The 25,685-nt window shown below is 40.1% G+C and overlaps 1 protein-coding gene across 3 annotated transcripts in view; it reads right to left on the minus strand.

Moving 5' to 3' along the window:
- The window catches only part of LOC121509839 (probable E3 ubiquitin-protein ligase HERC1), a 426,335-nt gene that overhangs the window by 293,905 nt on the left and 106,745 nt on the right, over positions 1-25,685 (minus strand). For all 3 annotated transcript variants that reach the window (XM_041787528.1, XM_041787529.1, XM_041787530.1), the window contains one exon: positions 23,896-24,008. In XM_041787528.1, the coding sequence (XP_041643462.1) occupies positions 23,896-24,008 (113 nt within the window). The remainder of the gene's footprint in view (positions 1-23,895; positions 24,009-25,685) is intronic.

Here is a 25,685-nt window from a genome sequence, read left to right on the forward strand (position 1 = left end):
TCATCTGCCAACGATTCATTTTTATGTCATTGCCTCTTGGACTTTTGCTTCCCCCACCTTTTTTCCTGAACAGAACTGAGAGACAGTTCTGAAGGGAGTCATCTGAAATAAAAATCATCTCCATCCAACCATCCAAGCATGCCAGTTAGTTCTCATTAAACCAGTTTAACTAGCAGCACGCTTAGCGTGGCCCAAGACAAAATGGCAGGCTTGAGGCTTTGCACAGGGCAGAGGAAGGGAATAAGGGGAGTGAGAGCTCAGAATCTGTGCTCCACATCTGTTCCTGTATTAAAGGCATATGGGCCGGGCTGGGCCAACCGCTCATGAGCATGCACGGACCCCCGTCCTGAGCCCAATCAGTGTTGATGGAGGTGATGTAATGGACCTGTCTTGGCCTTCCTTGTCCTCTCATGCACACTGCAACTGCAAATTCTGCATAGTAGGCCTGACAACAGGCCAGTTTGCTGTCAACACCTGCCCCTCATACACTGTAGGGATGTAGGGACACATGCAGAGAAGAATGAGGGTATGGAAAGGGGGACAGACGAAGGAAGAGACCGTCCAAGACTCAGAAACACATTAAGGTGTATTCTAGGCTCCTCTTTGAATTTTTCTGTGGGTTATGTAGAGTATTGCAAAATATTGTGATAGTGATAGGTGTCGTATCTTGAGGTTCTTGCAATTACCAAGCACTATGATCCACAAAGTCTCTACTACCGGGCCCTGTACGGCTTGGTAATTTGAAATTCAGTAAGGTCAAACAGTAAAAGAAAGACAAAGGTCATAGTAGTGTACTTTTTGTAAATGTATGTGCAGCATTACTGTAATCAGGCCTGCTGCCTAACCTTAACCTTGCGAAGCATATGGATTATCCAGACTCCATCAGGCATCATCAGGCAAATCCATCTTGAAAAGCTCCAATCTACAACATTTGTGCCGAACCGAACACTGTTCGCACCAATCAGCATCATTTGAGAAGAGCGAGGCGTTAGCTCCAGGCAGGATTTAGCTGTACTCAAAGCACATTGCTATGGCTGCTTCAACAGCCATGATTAGCTCGGATACAGCTTGAAAAAAAAAACTCTGGTATAGCATCAATTTGACCAGAACTGGACCACCTTTCTGGATGACATAAGGAATAAAAACAACACCAAAAGCTCTTTATAATGGGATGTATGATGTTTTCGCTCTTCTGCCCTCCAGCTTTGACCTGAGTTCGTGAGAGTTATGGGGGAAAGAGGTTAGTTGTTGAGTCAGTGGGTTTATACAATGGCTGCTTGTGGAGTGATTAGCTCGGACCTAGCCACAGCAGTGGTTTTGTCAGAACTCGATAACATTTCTTTATTAAAACAAAGGCAGGGAGCAATACTGAAAGCTTTACGTGACAGAAAGGATGTTTTCACTCTTCTCCAGGTCTGCTTGAGTATGAGTTTGCGATCATTATGGGTGTGGTCTGCCAGTGTTTCCAATGGCTGCTGTTGCGGTAGCGATTAGCTCAGATGTAGCTGTAAAGCAACAGTTCAATCGGAACTGGACCACATTTCTTTTTAAAACAAGAGTGAAGAGTCCCTCCAAAAGCTTGTCTTGGCAGAGAAGACTTTTCTGCACATCACACAGCTGGCCTTGGCATCATTTTATTCACGGAGAAGCTCCACCATTAATTTACAGCAACGGAAACCTGTCAGCTGACTCAGCTCAAGAGAAGTGCATGCGTACAACATTGTTTTGTCTTTGCGCTCTTTTGCCCATCATGAATGTCACAGACAGAATGTTCCTCCAATCACCTTCCAAGAATTATTTTAAAAGTCCTTCCTTTTCCAAAAGCTTGCTACGGGAGCTTTCCCAGAGGTTTGTGAAATACACCCATGCAATGGATATATGAAACAGTTGATAGGGCATGTCAAATTAGCCTAACCTCCCTGTGTCAAAAACTTAGCAGCCTGTGAAATATGGTTCTACCACATTTAGCAGAGACACCACCAAGCCTGGACCTGCACAAATGAGACAACTGTGGACCAGTACTTGGAGTCGGTCATTCCGAAATCAAAAGGCTGTGGGTTTGATATCCAACTCCTGCAGTCACATGTTTGATGTGTCCTTGGGCAAGACACTGAACCCCGTCCAACTGCTTCGTCAGCGATGTGTAAATGGGTAGGGATGCAAGAATTCTGTTAGCAAATTCTCCATAACAAACTCAATACAGACATATATACAATATAGAGTGAAAGGGTAGGAATGGGTAGGTGTGACGTGGTGTAAAAGCACTTTGAGTAGTCACATGACTAGAAAAAACACTATACAAGCTCAAGCTTTGCCATTTACAATTGAGTTTTCATCTGCCCCCATCAGCATCCATTCATCTTAGTAAAGTAATGGAAGAGAAGTTAAGGAAAGGGAACAGGATCAGAGGATCCTACGCTTTGGTGGACAGGTATGGCAGTGAGGAAAAGTTGGCTAGGTTGACTGGGGGGTGTTTTGAGGTGGGGGCTTGAGCAGCTTGGCTTTTCAGAAGGATAAGGTGTAGTTTCTCTGTAGTGACCCAAGAGCTTGTTGCAGGGGATGTAATGAGGTCAGATTACAGGCTAGTCCACAGACTGGCTGCAAAAGGTTGGCCCATAATCCCACAGTCATTAAAGGAACGCTTTGTTAGAACTGGATGGAAGAGGGGGGAAAAGAGTGGGAGAGAATGAAAAAAGGGGGGAATATAAGAGGTGTGTGGGGAACTCAATAACACTTGATTCAATATGAAAAGCCTCTTGTTGCCACCCAGGAGAAGCCCAGCTAGGAAGGATGTGAGGGAAGCCAGCCGAGAGACTCCTACAACCAGGAAACAAGACATGCCTTGTTCCGGGTTTAAGGAGCAAACAGATTAAGATGAATTGATGCAAGCTTAGTGACTTTGGAGAATGGAGGAGAAAAAAACCGCCCACGGATCAATAAGGCTTAGGAAGCAAGCAACCAAAGACAGAATCTCCCCTCACATTCTGGGGATAACACTCAATGAAGGAAGGGGTCTCAGATCTTATATATCCCTACTTTATGTGCTTTAGATAAAAAAGAGAGTTTTGTGTAAAATAACAGCATTAACAATTCCAGAGAAGCAGGGAAAAATATCTTAAACAACAGATTTTTGGGGAAAAAGACATTTAAATCCCATCCAGCACATTTTCAGCATGCAGGAGATCTCAACTGCATCTTAAAGTGTGCAAGGCATGATAAAATTATAAACAGGTCTCACAGTTCATACATCCTATCTGTGGTTAACACCTACACCATGTGCACTGATGAGGGTTTCAAATAAGGCATATGCAGATCTCAGCAAAAGTCCTATAGCTAGCAAGCTAACATACATCCAGTGTCCCACAGTGCACTGGGACAGATCTGTGCCTAAGCCGGCCTGGCGGGGCCTGTGCCCTGATGTTTGCAGAGATCAGAGAGAATCATCTGGGTTAACATGGTAATTATATGGCAAAGCCCCGCTATCTCGGGCTGGATCTGATACTGTTTTTCTCCTCTCTACTCAGAGATCTCAGGCCTCCAGTCAGAAGGAGCGACAGCCGTCTTCCATAGCTAATCCCTCAAGAGGTGTTCCACTGCTGTCAACTTAATGAAAATGAACACGCTGTGAGTGCAGGCATTCGATTACACAACTAAAAAAGAAAGAAACAAGCATGAAAACTTGGATGTGGCCCCATACAGTGATATAATCGGTCAATATTGACAGGCTTAAATTGATGTCCTTTCAACGTCTGTAGTAAATCAGGAATGGATTTGTCAATAGTGTACTTTATTGTCAATAAATAAACTGAATGGGATGCCAAACAAAAGGCTGCATTTAGAAAAGCATTTTATAAACTGGCATAAGTAAAAAATAAATCCATGCCTTGTATTCATTGTGGTAATTAAGTGTTAAGTTATGCATGCTGCTTTTTTTCTCTCTGACCTGTTAGCAAAGGCATTATGGAAATATCTGAGAAGAATACCACAGCGCTTAGTGACCCCAACAGCTGTCGAAACTGACCCAGTGGGCCTTCCTGGCCCAGGTCAGGTGATTTAGACCATCCAATGATGAAATTACAATTAAAAGTAGAAACAGACTATGTCACCCCCTAGCAAGCAAGGTCAAATTCTGAAGCAATAATAAAAAGGACACAAAGAATAATATTTAGCTGCTTTACATAATGTCTTGAAATGTGAGGACATTTTTTTCCATGGTGGTATGAAATTTGGAATAAAATGCAGCTGACCTTTGACGGTACAGAAAGTAGCATTTTCTTTGCTTCTCCTGTGGTGTTAAAAATGATCTTGAATCAATTTCAATTTTAAAAAATAATTGAAATATTTCTTGACCTATAATGCAAAACTCTACCAAATATAACAAAAAATCATTGTGATAGTTGTAGTTTTAGTGAGCCCAAAAATCCACATGTGGGAGGAGGAAATGATGTGTAGCTATGATTGTTATTTCCCAGTTTGTTTGTTTATGTTTTTCTGAATTTATTGTATTGTGTATTGTTTTTGTGACCGCAGGTGTGCTCTTTGACCCTAAAGTCATTAGCCTTTGCAGTCTTGGTCTCTAAACTGCACCACGCTGGTGCAAAACACGTGCAGAGAAAGAGACAGAAAGAGAGAGAGACAGCTAGAAACGGAGAGAGAGGGAAGGGGAAGAAGGCTCCAGGGCCAATTACGACCCAGAGAAAACAAAGGGCTATATTTCAATGATTCCTCCAGCTGTGCTGTTTATGAGCTGTGTGCTTAGTCTCTCTGTGACCTTCACCTCCACACTTGCCCTCTCTGAGGGAAAACAAGCGAAAATGGCCTGATGCTCAATCTTTCATTTCCCCTTGTTTTTCCACTTTTTAAGTAGGTTGCTGAAAACATAGTGTTTTATTTGATTCAGAGTTTTGCTAATATTTTTTATTTTACCATTTTTCATTGTGTCACTGTTTAAGTGCCACCTGGACATCCTGTTGTAAAATGTATGAAATAGCCTTGGATATAAAAGTAAGAAAAAAATATGGACTAATCTAACGCTTAAAGGTGAGGAGTGTGTCGTATGTAACCTTTATAACTGTGCTTGTCAGTCAGCCCCCTTTACCTCACATACACACATACTCACTCCCATTACGGACCTCATAAGCGGGGTCTGGGTATCAGTCACTGTGGCCGTTTGACAGGTCTAACCTTCCCAAGCGGCAGGATACAGCGTCTTCACTGCTGTCCTATTGACCAAAGCAATAAGCCATTCTATATGGTGTATTAAAGTCATTTTCCACATGCTACCTCAGCACGATCCATTGTTCATGCAAGCTGCTGACCATGAAGGGAGGTGGGAGGAAAAAATCCTTTCCTGTACTCTCGAACCAACACTTTACACGGTTTACATCTTTTAAGGATAGGACTTCTTTTCTTTCCGATTTAAAAGGTGTAGTCATTATCATGGTCACTCAGGGCGATTTTTAACAGTCGCACAGAGACAGGGGTCCCAAAAGTGGCTCCACACAGGAGAAATATGTCCTCACAACTCAAGAGCATGTTCCATTTATGTACCAGTTTCTAGTTTCATTCCTCTTCAATTAGCAAGCAAAAAAAAGGAAAAGGAGGGGCTCTTTTGTTGGCAAGCAGTGGCTGTGTAATATGTGGAGGCCATCTGCGTAGTCCGGTGGCTGCTCTCCCCTGCTCACCGTGTCAGAGGTGGTGTTGGAACCGCTGTGTACCTCACCCTGGCCTCTGCTGAAATCAGCTCCAGTCCGGGACCATGTGACAAATGATTCCAATCTAGGCTGAGCGCCCTTGACTTGACCCTGACCGCTGTAGACAATAAGGGCAAGCTCAGTCACTGGAAAAGATGTTCTGCGCTAATAAACCCGAGTGCGGACCAGGGGTAGCAGCGAAGCAGAGGCACGGCCGGGGGCGGGGGTGGACAGGGAGAGAGGGGAGGGGGAGAGTTCAGGTTCTGACCTCTCAGGTGCAGGTTGATAATGAGTCTCCCTGTTTGCTCTGTGAAAATGACCTCAGAGAGATGAAAGGATCCAGAGCACAACAAAGAGCCCCATTCTCTGCTCCTCTGAAATGGGATCATTCTTGAGGATTGGCTTATGAATGCACTTTCTATTTCACTGCTTTTAAAGGGCACTTAAGCCAAAATACAAACATGTAAAAGTAGTCGGGGTAAGATGCTGCCACACAGCCGCTGAAACCTAGCACACCTCCTCTCAGACCCCACACATGCAGGCAAAATAGCCAAACGTACACATAAAAGCAGACGCTCACTTACACACAGCACAAATACAACAACACAAACACACACAGACAACATCCCAAATCCTGCTTGTGCCTCCCCTTGTCTACTTAATAAACACTATAAAATGAGTGTGCTCTTGCCAAGCTTGGTGCCGTAAACATGCCACTCCAGAAAGGTTCTGGGCATCCCGCTAGTTATGCTAATGAAACCCCCACCCTCCACTGTTTTTCACTCTCTTATCCTGCTGGCACAGCCTTCAGTCTTCTGCAGTACACCACTCCATTGTCATCCCCTGCCCCTGTTCTGCTGGCATCAGACTAGATAATACACAGCAAAACGAAGATCCAAGAACCCTTGTAAAAAAACATGGCAAGAGAATAATATGGTTATTATTTCTTTGAACTCAAAACCAGGCCATTGTTCTTCATTTTTGTGCCCCAATTTGTAGTAAAATATGGTACAAAATATGATTATCTTAACAATGTGCATGCATGGATGGCTAATTATAATGAAATAAACAATGTCTCCAAGGTAAATGATAGGAAAAACACAAGACGGGGTCATAATGTGCTGAACAAAATAACCCTCACTTCAGTCTGGTGAGCTTTGAGAAGGAAAAGTTTTACTGAGCCAGGGAGTAGAGGCAGGACTTCTTGTAGTGCAGATCCTGGCAAAGCAGAGGGTATCAGCAGGTTCTTTGTCATGGGGACTTTGAGGAACTTAGTGTTGAGAGGGGAAAGTGCTGGGCACGACAGGAACCACTGAAGTCTGCTGAACTCTGCGGAGTGTCAATGTGGCAGCCAGGATTATACCCTCCCTTCTCTGGCTCCAAAATAAAAAACCCATTTGACACTGCAGCCCAAAGTTTTGTTTGTGCGAATCTAAGTGTGAGTAGGTGTATGAGAACACACATTTGTGCGTCTTTCTGTGTTGTGTGTGCGTGCATGTGCGTGTGTGTGTTCCTGCATCTCAAAGGCCCTGTGTGCTTGTGGCTTTCTCAGAGTTGTTCGGTAAGCCAGGCCACTGACGTGGATTTGTGGCTTGACTGCAGAGGAGTTTATCACAGATAATTACATAAGAATGTGCTGGAAAAGGAACAAACCACGGACAGTCTGGGCTGGCAGATGCTGAGCCTCGGCCTACACAGTGCCCCGTGCTCCCTGCTCTCCAGCCTCACACACTCCAGCCCCCAGCGGGCCTCTCTAAGCTTGAAAGGGCAGCAGAGAAAACACTGAAACATTGGCAGGCCCAAATCAGCTTCTCTTTTATAGCTCACCCTTCAGCCCCCCTTCCCTCTCTCTCATCCTCCGTATTTTCACACATTTAACTCTGCAGTTTTCTGCACACACAATGTTTTTCATCTCATTTTTATATTTTGGTTACTTTAATATGTAAACTTTAAATTCTTAACATTGTTAAAAATATACTTAAATAATTATCTTAGAGTTATATAACCATTTATACTTTATGACTGTGTGTAGCCATTCTCTTAAAAACCAGTTTTGGCATTTTTCACTGACAATTTCTTACATCAAGTATGATACTTTCATAATCGGACAGAAATAAATTTTATTGAGTTTATATCAATTCTTACGGTTGTTTAACTGACTATATTCCAGAAAAATGTGAGTATGATGAGCAGAAACTGTCAGTGTGGAATATGATATGTTCGGCAGCTGAAATAAAACAATCATCTTCAACTACAAGAAATAAGGGTCAGTTGGTACTACACAAAAATAATATCGCAATTTGTTTTATGGCTTAATGTTAATACATGTTTAATATCATGATCCTCTCACCTCTGCGAATCTTTTCAGGGTGATTATCTGCCAAGTGGCTCCTCCTGTTACTTGTACCCCCATCAAGTGTGTCAACGCAATCTGGCAGTGCCTGCATATTGTTTTTTTGTTTGTCTTTCCCGTTTTCTCTGTTCCCTATTCTTGACACCAGGAAACCAAAATGCTTCCAAAAGATCAAGTGTAGCAAAAAAGGTTGATGTGTATGCAAGGGCCAACGGTACCTGTAGTTCCCACTTCCCTTCGCTCCCATAAAAAAAGACCTACACTTTTTGCCATGAAGATCTATCATTTGAAATTTCTGAACTGTACATGTCTGTGGGCAGTGCACACCATGGTTTGACCTCGGGGAGAACTAGAGCACAATGTGAGCACATCTACATAGTGCAACTTTCCTTAAACTTCTCCTTTTATTTAACAAATCAGGCCTACATCATGCTCAAGACTACTGTCATCACCATTATAGCTTCCTGAAACATAAGGGAGTGGTACTGCTGCTGGAAATGGACACAGACTCTTAAGCAGTTTACTATAAATTTATGCATATTGCACCAGAGATTTTTTTCAGAGAAGAAACTCAAGGGGTATTGTGGCTATTTTTAAAAACCCCTGGATACAGCAGTACCATACTACTACCCAACCTTAATGCCAACATATATGAAAAATTACATAAAAATCTACCACAAGCTTGGAGGGGGAAACATGAAATGAGACAAAACAAATTATCCTTAAACAAAATAAAATCAGTATTTGAAATAGATTATTTTGTGGTCAAAAAGCAGATTACTGTTAGTAGTTTTTATTTAACCAATCATTTATTTAGTGTGAAGTTTGCTGTATTTTTTTTAAATCAACATAAACTACACCAATAGAAAGGATACTGTATAACCCTATTTTTCATTTGAAAACATATTGATTTTAAAATCTCTGTATTTCCAACCCTAGAAGAAGAACAGCAGAACAGAGAAACACATGATTGAATGATCTGTCACCAAGATAAAGGAGGTCAGTTCTCTTAGACCTACATTGACTCAAACATGAAGACTACCAGCACAACTACACCCAGGTGTATGTGATCTCAGCAGCAGGTTGAATGGTTTACTCGCTATTGTGAATGAAACAGAGAAGGTAAGGACCACTGAGACGCCTTTAGCCAGGTTCCCTCTCCTTCTTCATCATTAGATGGAAATTATTTCTGACCACTACCCCTGAATCAAATGAGTGAACCCAAGGTGAACATGGTACCACATAGCCCTATTGCATGCTCATTCATCCTCTATAGACATCATTACTTCACTTTACAAGTATCCAAAGTGATATGGCTTTACTCTGAGGGTGCATGTGTGTTTTAGAGTGTCTGTCTAAAAGAGTGAGTAAAAATGAGTAAATGTGCATTATTAATACTAAAACCTTTGCTTCTTTATGGTTAATTTTATTACGTTACATCAGTTAACCTTGTTATTGCAGTGAATGAGTAGTACATTCAGGCTTTTGGTGATGGTTCATGGTCGTAGGTGTATCTCGGTGCTCATGTGTTGAATTGGAAATGGAAGTTTATAGCGTGGCGGGTAAAAAGCCCTCCTCTGCCCTCTTAAGATAATAAAAACAGCAGAGCGGGGACTAAAAATCTGACCTGTGCAAAACTGTAACACACCAAGGTAGGAAGATGAATAACCGTGTGTACTAGCCCATTCAATTCTGAGTATCAATGCCTTTCCAATTCACTTACTTTCTGTAATCATCAAGGTCAAAAGGCAATTTGTGCAACCACAGAAATAAATAAAACAGGTTGGCAGCAAATTAAATAGAAAGGGGAACAAAGCCAAGCCTCCAGCTAGAAACAGGAAAACAAGGGTAGAAAATCTCACATGAAAGCTAATTTCAGATAACATCAAGCTTTGCAATTTGACTAATTGGAATACACTTCACTCTTCATACACACGTGCCATAAGCACTTAATACATATTGTGTGAAAGATTTTTGTTGTGCAAAGCATTATTTCCCATCCATGACAGCAACCAAAAACAGTAGGCGGTGAATCAGTACATTGATCCATTTTTAATTTGGAGTAAAAATATCCTGAAGAACATAGAATTGTAAAGTTTTATTTTCTCCAAGTCCAAGTGCCATCAAAAATATTTTATATCTCTCATTGGTCTGTCTCTCTTTCCTTTTTTTCCATTATTCATAAAACAGAACATGCTAAAAGAAATATGCAGACAGAGCAATGTTCACATGAGTAAGACCTTCATGTCTGGCTTCTTTATAGCTAAAAGTTACAGCTTAGTGTTGTGTAATACCTGTTTATATCTTTATGTCAGATCTATGATGTAGCGTACACCGTTGGCCTGCGTAGCCCTGAATCCTGCGTAGGTCTGCACACATAGCTGGCGTGCAAATGCTTTGAAAAAATCTAACTGCACATTGAAACGACAAACTGCAAGCCTTGTGATTGGTCTGTCGGGGTGGCACTGCGCCGGCCAGTCTCAGAGTAGGCTAATATCTACAGGCATATTAAATGTATTGTAGAATGGGATAACCGGCTACAGATAGTGAAGTACCAATGCATCCGTGGAACATCAGCACTGGTTGATGGTGGCCTTGTGAACCTTCATCAACCCATCGGCAAAAAACTGATAAACACGTCAAAGACAGTTGCAAATGTTTGTCAAATGCAGATAATCGACAAAACTGTGCATGCTGTAAGAGAAAATGCAAAAACAAAGTAAATGCAATGAGAGACAGTGCTCTGACAAGTTGCTACTAACACCCTCTGGCTGTCCTGATCAGGAGAGTTTGCAGCACACAGTGCGTTTGATGTGGTTAAAATTAGCTGAAAAATAGTGGAACTCTTTCAACACTCTCCCGTTGACTACTCATGCCAGCAGATGGTGCAGATGAGGTCACAAAGAGTCTGCAGCTGGACGTCTTGACCTAGTGGGATCCTATGTTTCAACCCTAATGCAAAAGCTTTAGGAACAAAAAAACACATATGCCACAGACAATCTCCCCACAACTTTATCTGCACAGCAGTTAGTGTGAAAACTTTGTCACACTTCTCTCCATTTGAACAGCTGGTGAGAGTAGTCAGCACATCAGATTCATCAGCTGCTGACGTGATCCTCTCTGTATGAGCCCCGAAATGCTTTTTAATGCTCGGAGGTAGACTCTGATCACAGTGTAAAAACTACACTAAAGTACTGCTAAAAACTGCTTTATTACAGAGTCTGTTTGCAACGGATTCCAACAAAAAGAGTATGATCCACTTCTGTACCGCTACCTTATCAGATCCCGGTATAAGGACCGCAATTTTGATGAGGAAGTTTAACAGTGCAATAGGGCAGCTTTACACGTAATTGATTTCCATGCCAGCCAGCGCTGCCTTTAAAATCCCAAGTGAGAAGAGAAATGGACTGAGCTGTATCAAGGCAGAGTTGTTCATCTTTGCAGAGAAAATCCCGCATTTAACTAAGAATTAGACTATGAGGTATAGCTGGGCAATATATTGTTCTCTTACTAAGAATTAGGCCATGAGTTAGGGCTGTAATGTATTAATTTTTTATATCAGCATTGTGAATGCAATGTAGGATTATACATGATTGTTTATAACAATATAGTTTACATTAAAGTTCCCCCCCCAAAAAATAAGAAGAGATTTTTTTTTCAGTTAATTTTTAAGTATTTTTCATCGTGAAGTAAGTTTAAATAAGAAGTTCTACTGTGAATTTCTACAGTTGGATTTGTCCCCTCTAAAGTGATAAAGGCTAGAATAACACTGCTGTTCAACAACAACACGTAATTTTGGTCCCTGGCCTGGATGAGGAAGTCAACAATCACAGAAATCAAACAAGTATCACAAGTTAATGAAAAAACATTGCCATCAGCAAAATTGTTTATTTAAAGCTCCTTACCAGCCTGAATTTTTACAATCTGTGCATCACTAACTGCAAAACAGGTTGTAAAATCTACTTGCCCACACAGAAAAACTTTCAACATGTATCTTCTCGTCCAGGTCTCCCTCAGCGGCCGAATGAGGGCAAAAATTCCCCGTTCTCTGCCTCAGTTCTTTCAGTGGCTGTTGTTTGTATTTTCTCTAATGTCTCCTCTGTTTTCTCTGTTACAAAAACTGCAGATTAACTAACAAACATATCAGCACACAAGTCATGCTCACAAAGACAGGCCAACACAGCATAGTTTTGACAGAGATTTGAGGCAGAAGTATAAGTCAGGCATAATGCAACGCAAAAGACCTGGTGCTAAAGTACTATATACATTGCCCCCACAATGTCTTTCTGTATGGTTTTCTAATGTTAAGAACCTACTGAGTTGTTTATTTCGATCATTTTTAAAAAAAAAATTCAGACAATCATTTATTTTTGTTGGTGCTTGCACATTATGCAGTGATTTTGTGTTTTTAAGTTATCCTCTCAGTTTCTTCTTGGCAAAGGTCAGACAGCAATAACAAAACTTTCTTAGAAATGTGTTTTTCACTTACTTAAGCAGAAAGCCTACATATATAAAAGTAGAAATCTGCTGACAACATTAAGGCTAAGACAAAAAACAGCCATAATACAACACTATGAAGTAACGGGGTCACTCTGAAGAACAGCAGCAGGTACTTTCTCTATTGAAAATAAACATCTGTTGTGTATCTCAGCCATGAATACATGAATGTGTTGTCCTAAAGATTAGGCAACCTTATTCAAACGTAAATGAATTATTTATGTAAATGTAATTACTTTTTCAGGCCAATATGCTGTTCAGTTTAGCTTCTTATAATTTCTGTCACTGGTGTCAGTGTATTCTATGTAATATGACCCTGAGCTTGATCCAAAGGGGGTACCTGGACTTAGATAAGGCTCTCGAAGACCTTTCACGTGCCCTCCAAAAGGCACTGATTTTTACTTTTGAACTTAACACAGGATGGGATTCTGTCCCATTCTAACAAACCAAACAGGTTTACTCAAACTTTAGTTCAAGGAGCCGGTGTCTTGAATAATAGAAAAATGGTGAGAGCATTTTATTACTGCTTGGATGTCTCCTTTGGAGAGCAAAGCAGGCGCATACAAGAAAGAGAGTAATGGTATGCTTTAGGTCAATATTTTACACAATGATGCATTTTGGGAGGCACACCTCCGCAGGGCGTGTGTGAAACAATGGGTGTCATAACTGCCCCATACAGCTTATTAATCTTCCCTGGCCCTCTAATCAATCTGTTTCTCCCCTTGCAAACATCGGTTACAGTCCCACGTTAAACGAGAGGCCATCTTTCACTGTGGTATAAAGAGGTGGCTCCAGGATGGTGATGTCTCTTTTCTATGAGGAAGCCGGGAGTTACAGCACAAAACCACTTCCTCTGGATATTCCCCTGGATTTTTTTTTTTAAATCAATGATGGTAAGATTAAGTGGGGAAAGTGTAGCACAGAGCTAAGTTGTCAAGCCTTTGTAGCAGGGATTCAGGTATGTCAGGTTTGTCTCTACATGGCTGATTGAACTGAGCACGAATAAGCTGGGGAATGAGAGGCAATTTATTTCTAAGAAGTTGGTTTCCTATTTTTCTAAAAGCTCAAAGAAAAATACTGAGTGATTACCCAATGACTACCTGGATAATGGATTTCAATTAGAGAATAAAGTCAGAAGGATTTCCGAGCTGTGACATCATGTTATGTTTTGTCATTAACGAATGCTCGTTTTTATCAGGCATGTCCGATGAAACTAATGCTGTCATGCACACAACTGGGAACCATTTCAGAGGAATGTTGTAAAGTCATACTGGAGCGCTCAGCTGAAATTATTCTATAGATGACAGCGAGGGGAAGTAGCCACTATCCTTGATATTCCCCACTGTACAGTCATACTGCAGCAATTATTTAAAATCTTTGATTATCCTCAGAGAGGCGATGCAATCATGGCTGAAAATCAATTTCAGGGACATCAGGAAAAATCAAAAAGTGAGCTCGGTGCCAACAGGGCCAAGGGCTTGTGCGCGAGAAGAGAAGGGATTTTTTTCTCATCATCGTTTCGCTTTTCCCTTTGCTAAGGGTAATCAGCCAGCAGCACCAGAGCACTCGCTGTTAGTCAGAGCCAGATCCTGATCCTGTTCAGAGCTGCTAGTGATGTAGAGCCAGGTAGCATCCAATTAGTGCTTAGTGTAACTTAATGCAAAGTGCTGGCACTCAGCTCACCGAATCCAACTAGTTGTCATAGAATTTCCACGCTTCTGCTGTCAAATTCATGAAACATTTGCTGATTTGCTTTGCCTTCTCAAGGCACCATGAAGTTAAAATGAGACATTTCCATCAATGCTGCACCATGTATGGCCATTTTCTGCTAAAACAGATTGGCCTGATTACTGATGAGACAGCAGGCACGTCAGCGACGGCTGCTTGATGCTTATTGACAACTGTGTTGCTTTAGAACCACATTTACTCCTTTTACATATAGAGCAATTTGTAATGGCACTGGTTGCAAAGCTCTGTAATGGATGTAAATCCAGTGAAAAAAATCATCACTCATGATAAACCACAGGCATGCACCATTCGGGGTAAACAAAGCTAGATGTCGAATTTCACACTTTTTTTATGTTCAATCGAGGCGTGCCTCTTTATTTTCAATCAGTCTGGACTTGTCCAGATGCTGGATTTATCTCACACAGCTGAGAGCAGATCCAACCTGATAATAACACATTTAAAAACCGCATAAAAAGAAAATCCCATGCTATGCTGTCTTTTCATAGCAGGCTGATCTGTTAGATTAGACAATGAATGATGTCAAGAACATCATTATTGAGCATTATCTTGTTTGTTCCTACAGTGCCTACAAAAAGCATTCACACCCATGGATGTTTGACCCTTTCATTGATTTTATAAATCAATATTTGCCAATATAATTTGGCTTTTATTGACAAAAAACATATGCAAAAACCTATCAGGTAAAATAGACTTCTACAAAGAAATGTTGACTGACTAAAAATATCTAATCCAAAGTCAGAACTGAGTAGATGTAGCTTTGGCTACAATCACAGCACTGACTGTGTGGATAGGTCTCAGTCAGGCTTGCACATCTGGACACTGCAATTTTACTCCATTCTTCTCTGTAAAACTGCTCAAACTCTGTCAGGTTGCCACATCAGGCCCCCCACAGCTTCCAATCTGGCCCCCAGAAGCTCAATTAAATTCAGAAAAAGTGTTGAGGAAAAAATATATTGCTGTTAAAATATATAATAATAATAATATATTGCTATTTCTTTCCTTTTTTAATCCCTACAGATTTTAAAGTAACTCCAAACAGTTAAAATAGTTTATTATATTAGCCGGCGCAGGATTTACTAGTCAGTTTATCTAATTACCTAGCATTTTTTTATGAACACGGGCTTTAAATCACAGTCTATAATGCTCTTTTAAACTGTAATGAACCTCCCACCACTAGAGGCCGCAGTAGCTTCAGTCAATGGCCGCTGCCTTTCTCTCTGGCACTTCACCGGATGTAAACATGAGAAGCTCAGTGGTGGCTTAGCGGTAAGCGTGTAGTAGCAAAACCGCAGTACGACAGTATTCCAAAGTAGTAAATGGAAATATAGTGGTACATAGGCTGTTGAGGGTTGAACTCACATATAACTACTCACTCGAAGTGGCTAAATATCAAAGCATGATTTTAATCGGCAAAGAGGAATAAAGGTGGGCGGCGCTAGCTTTTAATGCTAGCCACACTGTAGAGAGTCTATCAGGCTAACATCACATCCGCTGACACAATGACCCTGCAAGGAATTTGACTGTTTTCTGGGGGGTTTTTCCTCTTTAGACTAGTCTGTTACAAGAAATGTAAATGAGCATTTAGCGGAATAGGGAAATAGACACTTAGGATCATCCTTACTTGTAACTCCTTCAGAGAAATCAGAGGCGTCTTGGTGGCCTCTCTCCCAAGTCTCCTTCTTGCACGGTTACTCAGTTTGTGAGGACGGTCTGATCTAAGTAGATTTTCATATGTGCCATATTCCTTCCATTTCTTGATGATGGATTTAACTGAACTCCCAAAGATATTTAGTGCCTTGGAAATGTTATGTATCCATCCCCTGACTCGTACTTTTCAATAACTTTTTTCTCTGAGTTGCTTGGAGTGTTCTTTTGTCTTCATGGTGTAATGGTAGCCAGGAATACTGATTAACCAGTGACCTTCCAGACACAGATGACTTTTTACTACAATCACTTTAAACACATTCACTGCACACAGGTGATCCCCATTTCACTAATTGTAAGACTACTAGCACCAATTGGCTGAACCTCTGTTGAATTAGGTCAGTCACTTTAAAAGGGGGTGAATATTTATGCCATTACTTATTTAACAATACATATTTTAGTTTAACTGAAATTACTTAGAACTCTGTTTTCACTTTAGCACTAAAGAGTTTTTCATAATTGTTTTTGTAAAAAAAAAAAAAAAAAAACAACAACAAAAAAAACATATACTGACCCTGATTGATTTATAAAATCAAATCAGAACATCCAAGGGGGTTGATCCTTTTATAGGCACTCTCTTTCATGGATTTCAGACCCCACAGTCTTAATCTGTAATCTTTTTTTCCCCCAACTTTCATTTTCTCTTGGACGTCTGCATGGAGTGTCCCAGCAGACTCTGGTTTCTGGCAGGAGGCAGAAAACTGAACTTTGGCAATGGCACGGAAAAAGACAAAAGGAGCAGGAGGTGACTTCCTCCCTCTGCCCCCCCATCAGGACAGACTGCCTACTCTTACAACAGCAGAAACAGAGATTCACAGCAAAACAGTGGAAAATCCACTCACACACCATGTTTCCTCATCAGACATGTCTTCGACCTCCACCTCAGTTTCAGTGACTCACATGAATATGGAAGGTGAATAATGGCTGGCTTCTGAGGTTAGGCCAAATTCAACAAGAGACAGGCCTGTCAACCATGAAATGGTCTTTACAGAAGGAGCATGGACAAATTTGGATTGGTTGGAGGTGCTTTCATCCCTGGGACATTTCCTGACCTTTATTTTATGTTCTAGACCATAAAGATCAGGTAAAATGCTATCATAACAACTAGTATAAAGAAAAATGGTGGCCTATTATCCCCCATAATTCCTCTCTGGACATCTATCATCATTCAGCCTCCATTGAGGCAGCCCCATAGTCATCACAGGACACCCCCAGAGTTGTGCAATCTGTAGTTTTCCTCTCTGCCCTTTCTTGGAAATATGGTCTGTGACACACTTGGCTCAGCACCCTGATATAAACACCAACATACACAGTGTGCACACACAAACACACACTGCTGTTTGACCTCTGAGGTTCAGTGAGAGCATTAAATACCAATTAGGGTTGGGACGGGCCAAGCTGAGTCTAAGGTTTTAACAGGACCTTAAGGAGGCCTGTGGGATGCAACTTATTGGTCCCTGGGCTAAAAGGTGTGTATTTGGATGCATTGTACATATGTGTGTGTCTGTGTGTTATTAGGGCTGGATATCAGGTTCATACAGTATGAGTGGGTGACTGTATTTGTGCTGGATGAGAACATCAATAGAACGGACTGACTCCCAGCAGACATACTCCTTTTAAACTCATGCACAAAAATCACATCTGGTTTTTTATCCAACGTTGTGTTCCAGTTCTGATCATTTCTCTGAGAAGTCTGGAGTACGTGGATTTCAGCTTAACTTATTTTCTATAAAATCTTCACACAGGGCTAAGCAGGATTGTTTCTACTTAAAGTTATAATTTATCAAAAAAGTGTGATTTGACATTACCTTGTTTAGATAAACAGCTGCATGTCTATCTCCAGGGAGACTAGAGGATAAAACGTGCTGAAATTGGATGTCTGCTACACATCAATAATCTTATTGTAATAAAGTTTCCCTCTCATGAACCATGACAAATTCTTGTAGCTTTTCCCTCTGCTTCTTGTATTTCATTTCTATGTCCAGTTTCTTTTATTCTCCATGAAACTTTCATTTCAGTCACCTGGGTGTATGTTGTAATATCTTTTATGTTCAAAATAAACCAGCAATACAGGAGAAGGAATATTAGCAAATGCTCTGAAGGCAACCCTCAGAGAAATATCCGTTTTCAGCAGTGAATCTCCAGACTGTGTGATGATCTGTTGTGGTTATCTGGCGGTTCGGAGTCATGCCCTTTACTGTCCCTCTGCTGTTTACCCACCAGACACACACAGCTTGATAAATGTTTTTTCTGACCTTCTAAATTTGTTTTCCTTCCTCTTAACTGTGATTTTATTTCCCTTGGACAGTCCAGACAGTGTGTCTGTGTAGCTCTATGTGTGGCTGCCTGCTGCTTATTTGGTGCTAGAAGTACCTTTCTTACAGTGTGCACGTTAAACACAGCTACGCATTCTAACAAGCAATATTAAATAATTCACAAAAGCATGCTTTCTGATATAAAATAAAAGCCAATGTGTGCCATTAAAGAGTTAAAAGGGAGGATGTTTAATAAAATTAGGTCCAGAGTTTGGGGGGTCACAAATTGTTCAAAAATGTCTTTATTTTTCTGAAGAGACACACATCTCATGTACAATTCAGTATTGATTTTGGCAGCTATTTTAAAGTCAGTCTTAGTCTGAAATATTCAGAGTAAAATGTTATTTAGTTTTAGTCACATCTTAGTCACCTTCATAATAATAAGCACTATTCGCACAGGATTAGTATTACCTGAATTACCCCCGGATGTCAGTGTTTACTGCAGCGCAGTCACACGGGATAAGTGAAGTCTGAAATGTACTCAAATTTACAGACATTTCTGAATGAAAAAGAAAACATGGGGAAGAAAATGTACCACGCAATTACTACAAATTACCAGAGGTCCCTAGGCAACACTAATCCTGTGCAAAAAGGGGTTCAGTCTGTCTTTAGTCAACAAAAACATGTTAGTTCAGTTTTAGTCAATAAAAAGTCTTTACAATTTATTTGTTACTTCTAGTCAAGGCTTTTTTTTCTCTTTGGACTAATTTAATCTGTCAAATTTGTAAAATTAATATAAATTTAAAACAATCATATTAATGCAAAACCAATACTTTCATTGATTTTAAAAACACTGATAAAAATACTGACATACTTTGTGTGCACAATGCATATATGATGGATTTTGAAAGTCCAACAGTCCAGTACGAACATTTTAGACTATTTTTCAGCTAGTTTTAGTCTCGTCTTCATGTGGAAAAATGAAAGGTTGTCGCTTAACATTTTATGTCACAGTTTTAGTTGGTGAAATTAACACTCTTACAACCACACCTTCCAAAAAGATGGGCTGCTGTGTAAAATGTACAAAAAAAAGTATGCAATAATTATCAATTTTCATTCATCCATATTTTATCTACGACATAGCAGAGCAAAACAACACATCAGATGTTAAAACTGAGATGATTTACCATTTCGTGAAAATATTAACTCATTTTGAATTTGATGGCAGCAAAACATCTCAGACAGAAGGGACCAGCAACAAAAGGCTGGAAAAGTAAGTGGTTCTAATGAAAAATGAGAATTTTGTAACTAATTATACAAATTGGTACCAGTAACGTTACTGGGTATAAAAGGAGCATTTTAGAGAGGCAGAGTCTATCAGGAGTAAAGATTGGCAGATGTTCACCAATCTATGAAAAATTGAGTCTCAAAATGATGAACAATTTAAAAATTAGTAAAATTGCGTAAGACTTTAGATATCCCACTGTTGATGAGATTTTTTATTAACATTATACACACTTCTTCACAAAATCCTGACCGTGTTATCATGAACTCTCTGTTCCTCCCTCAATGGCTAGGACTTTTTTTTTTTTTGCCTTTATTTTGATTGGACAGTTGAAGAGAGACAGGAAACATGGGGAGAAAGAGATGAAGAAAGACATGGACCAAACATGCGCCAGGCCCAAAAACTTATCCCGCAACCATTGCATCGTGGTCTGCAGTAACGATACATGAGCATCACTCTACTAACTGAGCTAAACGGGCACCAATTTGTTGCAGTTTTCATCTGTTTATTATCATATATATATTTATCCCCCCCCCCCCCAAAAAAAATACTTCTAAAATACATAGGCATGTCAAAGTTTTCAATCACACACCAAAACACTAAGTTTTGAAGCACCAAACATTATAATAATACCTGATGGTGGCTGAAAAAGGTGGACAGACTAACGGAGAGCGTTCGCATCTGAACAGAAGAGCTGCCACAAAACAGAACCAGCGCATTTAATGATGAATCCTCTAATTCTTGGGCATCTCCCTCTATGCACTAACACTCAACACAGCTTCAGCAGATGGCTGTTCAACATGAGTCTGGTTTTGCTCGAGGTTTCTGTCCGTTAAAGCAAAGTTTGGCTTTGCCACTGTGACTTCATTAAATGTTGGTTTGTGCTGTGCTCAAGGTGGAATAATGTTTGATCTTTGTAAATAATTCAATAGAGAGAAATGTCTTGACCTACCCTCTTTGTAAAGTGCCTTGACATAATATTGCAAGAATTGTCAGGTTACATATAAAGATCGACTGACTGACTGATCCTGTTGCTGCTCTGTTTGACTCTTGTCTTTTAGTGAATAAACTTAACTGCAGTCTAGAGTCCCAAACGGCGACAGGTGCCACATATGAGCTGCAGGCCGAATGCACATTTGGAGCTCCACATAGCTTTTAAAAAAGACTTTTAACAAAATTTTTGGAAGTGAAAATTCATCAACAGCTGATACATGAGATACATGGTATCCCTGCAGTGAAAAACATACTTCTTCCCTGTTAATTTTTTTCCCTAGGTAGTTTTGCGCACTGTTTCTGGTGCAATGGACTGACTACAGCAACACTGCCACTACATCAGCAGATGCCTAAATTTTAAGTTAGAAATGACATATTCACCAAATGCTGCCCTTTGAAGACTGTTCTTAATGAAAAATCCCATTTGACTCCGATTAGGGCTGGTAGTGGTATGAAATTGGGCAGAGGCAGCTGCTTCCTAGTTTTGAATGCAAGATAGACCCTGCAATTGTCTGTTTTCAAAGAAAAACTAAAGCCTATAGGGAGAAAAAACAATCAGTCCTTTCCTAAATGCAAATTACTTCCATCAGTTGTTCATTTCAATAAACAAGACACTGGTCAAGTAAAGGATTCATAATAACTAAAAACAGCACTGTAGCAGACTGTGACCATCCATCTAGTGTGTGCGCTTCTCAGCCAGGAAAGGGTTAAAGTCGCCACAGGCCAGAGCAGAGTCAACATCGGCCATGGCTTGGCTGGCCTACACTGCCAGATCAATATCTGCAAATAATAAATTAGCTCCCCAGAGGGGTCGCACTAAACCTTCAGCAACACTGCCCTGGAAAAGTCCACAATTGGTGTGTGTGAGACTCAATAAGCCAGGTGAATGACTGTGCAGGGGCACATCTTTAGCACTCCATAATAGAAAATTAATGGTGCTCAAATCAGTGCTGAGGGCACCCTGAGGGTTACCTAATAGGCCTAGTTAGAACTGTCATCCCTCCCAGAGTCGCCTAAAATATCACATGCAAACACGGGAAGCCAAGAAGAGAGAGAGGAACAGGAGATAGATGTATGTGTGTGAGTGTAAGCTTTTGTGAGCACTGGTATATGGGTCACCTGGGGAGAAGGAGGAAGAATCAGAATTAAGGACAGGTATCAAGGGTTACCCCGCTTTGTCATCGACTACTTTGGTGAGAAATGTTTCAAGGAAATACTATTCTAACGTTTGGAAAAGAAGTCATACAATACTAAGAAATATATAGATATTAGGGCTGTCAAGATTAATCGAGTTAATCGCCATCAATTAAGGTCCACAACAGTACACGTCAGTGTCTCCCTGCAGCCACATTGCTGTAGAATAAGTCCACCAAAAACCCAAACTCAGCTCAGTGGACAAATCAGAAGTCAGCTAACCAATAAAAGCAGATTCAAAAAAAGAAGTAAGTTATCTCAAGTAATTAGTAGTAGACAGTATAAATATACAAAACTAGGGATGCACGATATTATCGGTTTGATATTGGTATTGGCAGATATTGGCTTTAAAAGGGAAATATCAGTTATGTCAGGAATGAAAATTTCATCCAATTTTTAACAGATATTTTGTCCATAAAACTCTTCCTACATAAAATATTGGCTGCATAGAAAATATTTAGAGAAGTTTTAAGCAAGGCCAACAGATCTACATCAGTGAGCATCTTTTTCTTTATTCACTGTCCTTCCTTACACCTAAAAGAGTGTTTTAAGGACTGAAGCTTTAGGTCAAAACTACATTAAAATTTCGGTATCAGTATCTGCTAAAATTATTTCGTAAATATTAGCATATCAGGTATCAACAAATATCCAATATAGTGCCCCCCCTGTACAAAATGACACAAAAACAACCTGAATTGCAAAACAGAATTTTAAAATGCAATAAAAAGGGTGTGATTAATTAAGATTAACTGAAGAAATCCTGAGATTAATCACATTTTTAAATTGTAATTTTTGACAGCCAGATAGATAGATAGATAGATAGATAGATAGACAGATAGATAAAAATTCAATACAGCCAATATAAACCCCTGCATAAATGTTTGAAAACCTTTTCATTGTCTTGACAGATAAAAATGCATCTCTGTCTTTCTGTAATGCTAAGCCTGTCCCTCTGTCTTTTAGCGGGTTGGCTTGTCTAAGCACACATCTGTTTGTATTTTAAATGCTGACAATGTTGGCCTTAAAAAATAAATTTCCCTCCTTACTCTTAACTCTGATCTCATTTTGTTTTTGGAAGTATTTCAGTCGCCTTCATTAAAAGACAAATCTAAGGACAGCCCTGGGTAATTTTCCAAGGATAAATAAAAGACATCTATTTAGAAATGAACACTTGATACCAACAATACTGAAGCATTTACCTGTTTGCCTATTTAATTTTATAATGTACTTAATTCTATCCATATTTCTTTACAGTATTTATAGTGTTTGGAATTTGGTAGTTGTCAAATTTGAATTATACATAAGGTTTCTTAAATTTATTGAGTGATCTATTTACAAAAACTAACCCCATGAACATCTACATTTAAGCACTATAGGAATGATGATGATAATGAGGATTTCCTATCAAGATTTCACTGCAGCAGTTACTTTTTTACTGAAGACAAAAAAATAGAAGATTCTATTATTTATTGTTGTTAATTATCCTAATCAACAAATTTCGTTTCACACTGAAAAGAGGTTTCTTATGCCTTATTTTGTAAGAGAGGGAAAAAGTTGAAAACAGTGGAACAAAGCCTCTAAGTTTTTCTTGACACATTTGCCCTGTAATGCCCCATATGCAGAAAAATCATGCTGGCGGTGTTCAAACATAAGCTTGGCCAAAGGAGAGGGCTGATTAAAAGCAGATCTATATGCCCAACAGGCTGGTAATGAGCCTTAAAAGCACATATGATCACTTATTCCAGCTGGTTTATTCCCCTCCTCTACAAACACAACTATTGGATTCAATAAACATGCTTCATATTGATCCTCAGCCCCCCCAGCAGCACACATAGCTCTCTTACAAACACTCTACAAGATTTATTACAACTTTGCATGCCAAACAGAAATAAGAGGACACACGAACACAGGCAGACACGCACAGGGAAGGGAACACACCCTCACACACATACAGAAATGGTAAAGTTTAAACACTCAATGATTTCATGTCAAAGTGCCCCACTAACATGCACACAACCCTTCGATCTTTTCCCTGACCCTAGTTTGCCTATGCATTATTATCAGAGGTTGGGGCTAGGATGTGTGGGGAGGGGTTTGTCTCTTCATCTCTCCTCCTATTCCCCTCAGATCTGGACTTAGGCAAACTGTCTGCAGCTTTGACACTGAACTTACCCACATGCCGCCACGCTGCCGTCTTCCAGCACAAACAGAGTGTGTCGCTCTCCGCAGGCCACTTGAGAAATTTTCAAAGATGATGGAAGATTTTGGAACAAGCGTGGTGCCAGCTGGAAAAAAAAAAGGAAAAAGTTCCCGGTGAGGTGAAGGAACACTCTGTATCTGAGTTGCTCTGTTCTTAAGTTGGTATACTCCATCAGCCAGGCAGAGCTACAGTACATCCGCTTGGTGTCGATGAAGACAGAACAACATAAACAACAGAAGAAACAAGAAAGAAACAGCAGAGTCCTTTATGGCGCTGAACTGTGTAGATCTGATGTTTTTAAGTCCCTGAGTGTATGTCTGTCTGTTTGTGTGTGTTCATGCCAGTGCCATGAAGAAAAAAAATGAAACAGCCTATGAGAAGAAAAGAAAGCCTGGTTCCTCATCATGCGCTTGTTAGCTTGTCCAATCTATGGCAATCAGCACAGTCCCAGGGGTTGAAAGACACGAGATGCCGGGGAAAGGGAAGCCGAGGCTGAGGAAAAGATCAATACTGCACTGTGAAACAAGAAGTGTGGGCTATTTACTCTCCATTGATCTGATGATGCTGGAGAAACACCTCACTCGGCTATTAAATTGAGGGTATAAGTCTACTGTGGAGGGCTTTTTTTCTTTCTCTCTCTTTTTCCTTCTCTCTTTCTTCACCTCAAGGTCAAGAAAAAGCTAAAAACATCCACAAACAAACAAAAATGAATTGCTTGGGCCAGGGAAAGTAATTAATCTGCATTAAAATGCCAAGGGAACAGGCTCTAACTACCCATCTTAAGTGAAGTTTTGCTCAGAGCGACAAGAGACCAGGATGGACTACTAGAGGACACAGTGATGAATAGAAGTAGGCTGCTAGAAGGCTTCCAGCAGAGCAGTGTAGCTACTTTTAGCTTAAAATGCTAACCCTCGTAGCAAAACTACAAGATCAAACTGGGCAGAAAGTTATCAGGACAGGTTTACAGCAGGTAGGGCTGTACAGTAGTAATTGATTATTTTTAAGCAACGAGACTGCAAAAGAAAAACAGGCTCAAGGCATAGAAAGCTAGTCAAAGAACCAAGTTCAATTCATTTTTGATGATCAAAGGATGCAACAAATGTTATTTCCTAAAAATGCCAGTAACGTTTTGCCTCTTGGTATGCTTGAGTTACTTAAATATGTTCAGAATGCTTTTCAACAAGGTTAAGAGCTACTGCACGTTTGAGACCAGCCTTTCCCAAACTTCAGTATGCTTTGGTCCAATATGAGAGCTGAAAATGCTGCATGGCCTGGCAAAAAAAAAACCCTCGTACAACCATAACATAAGACTCAAATAGTTATCTTCTATTTGTCATATTTTTTCATATACAGGGAATTTCAATATAAATGCCTTGCCTTCAGATATACAGTATAAACACTACTTAGAAAATGTTCGGGGGGTCCGAAAGTACAATAAATGAGCCACTGCCATTTGATTTGTTTAACAAATGGCAGTGGCTCATTTATTAAAAATTTCTTTTCTAATATTCATCTCTGTAAATGTATGTGGCACAGCAAACTCTTTCAAAGTAGCACTAATGTCTTCAGGACGTGAGCTGCATAGGAGATTGCTTTAAACAGAGTCACTAGTTAACCCAACACCAGTTAAAGCATGACATCGATTGTACAGATCAGACAAAATAAATGATAAAAAGGTGACATAGGTTAAATCCTATGCTTGTGTGTTGTTACTCTGAGTCCTGAAAAAACAACATTTAATCAAGCATTTCATGATCAATGA

This window comes from Cheilinus undulatus, linkage group 5, assembly GCF_018320785.1.
Source record: "Cheilinus undulatus linkage group 5, ASM1832078v1, whole genome shotgun sequence".
Classification (NCBI taxonomy): domain Eukaryota; kingdom Metazoa; phylum Chordata; class Actinopteri; order Labriformes; family Labridae; genus Cheilinus; species Cheilinus undulatus.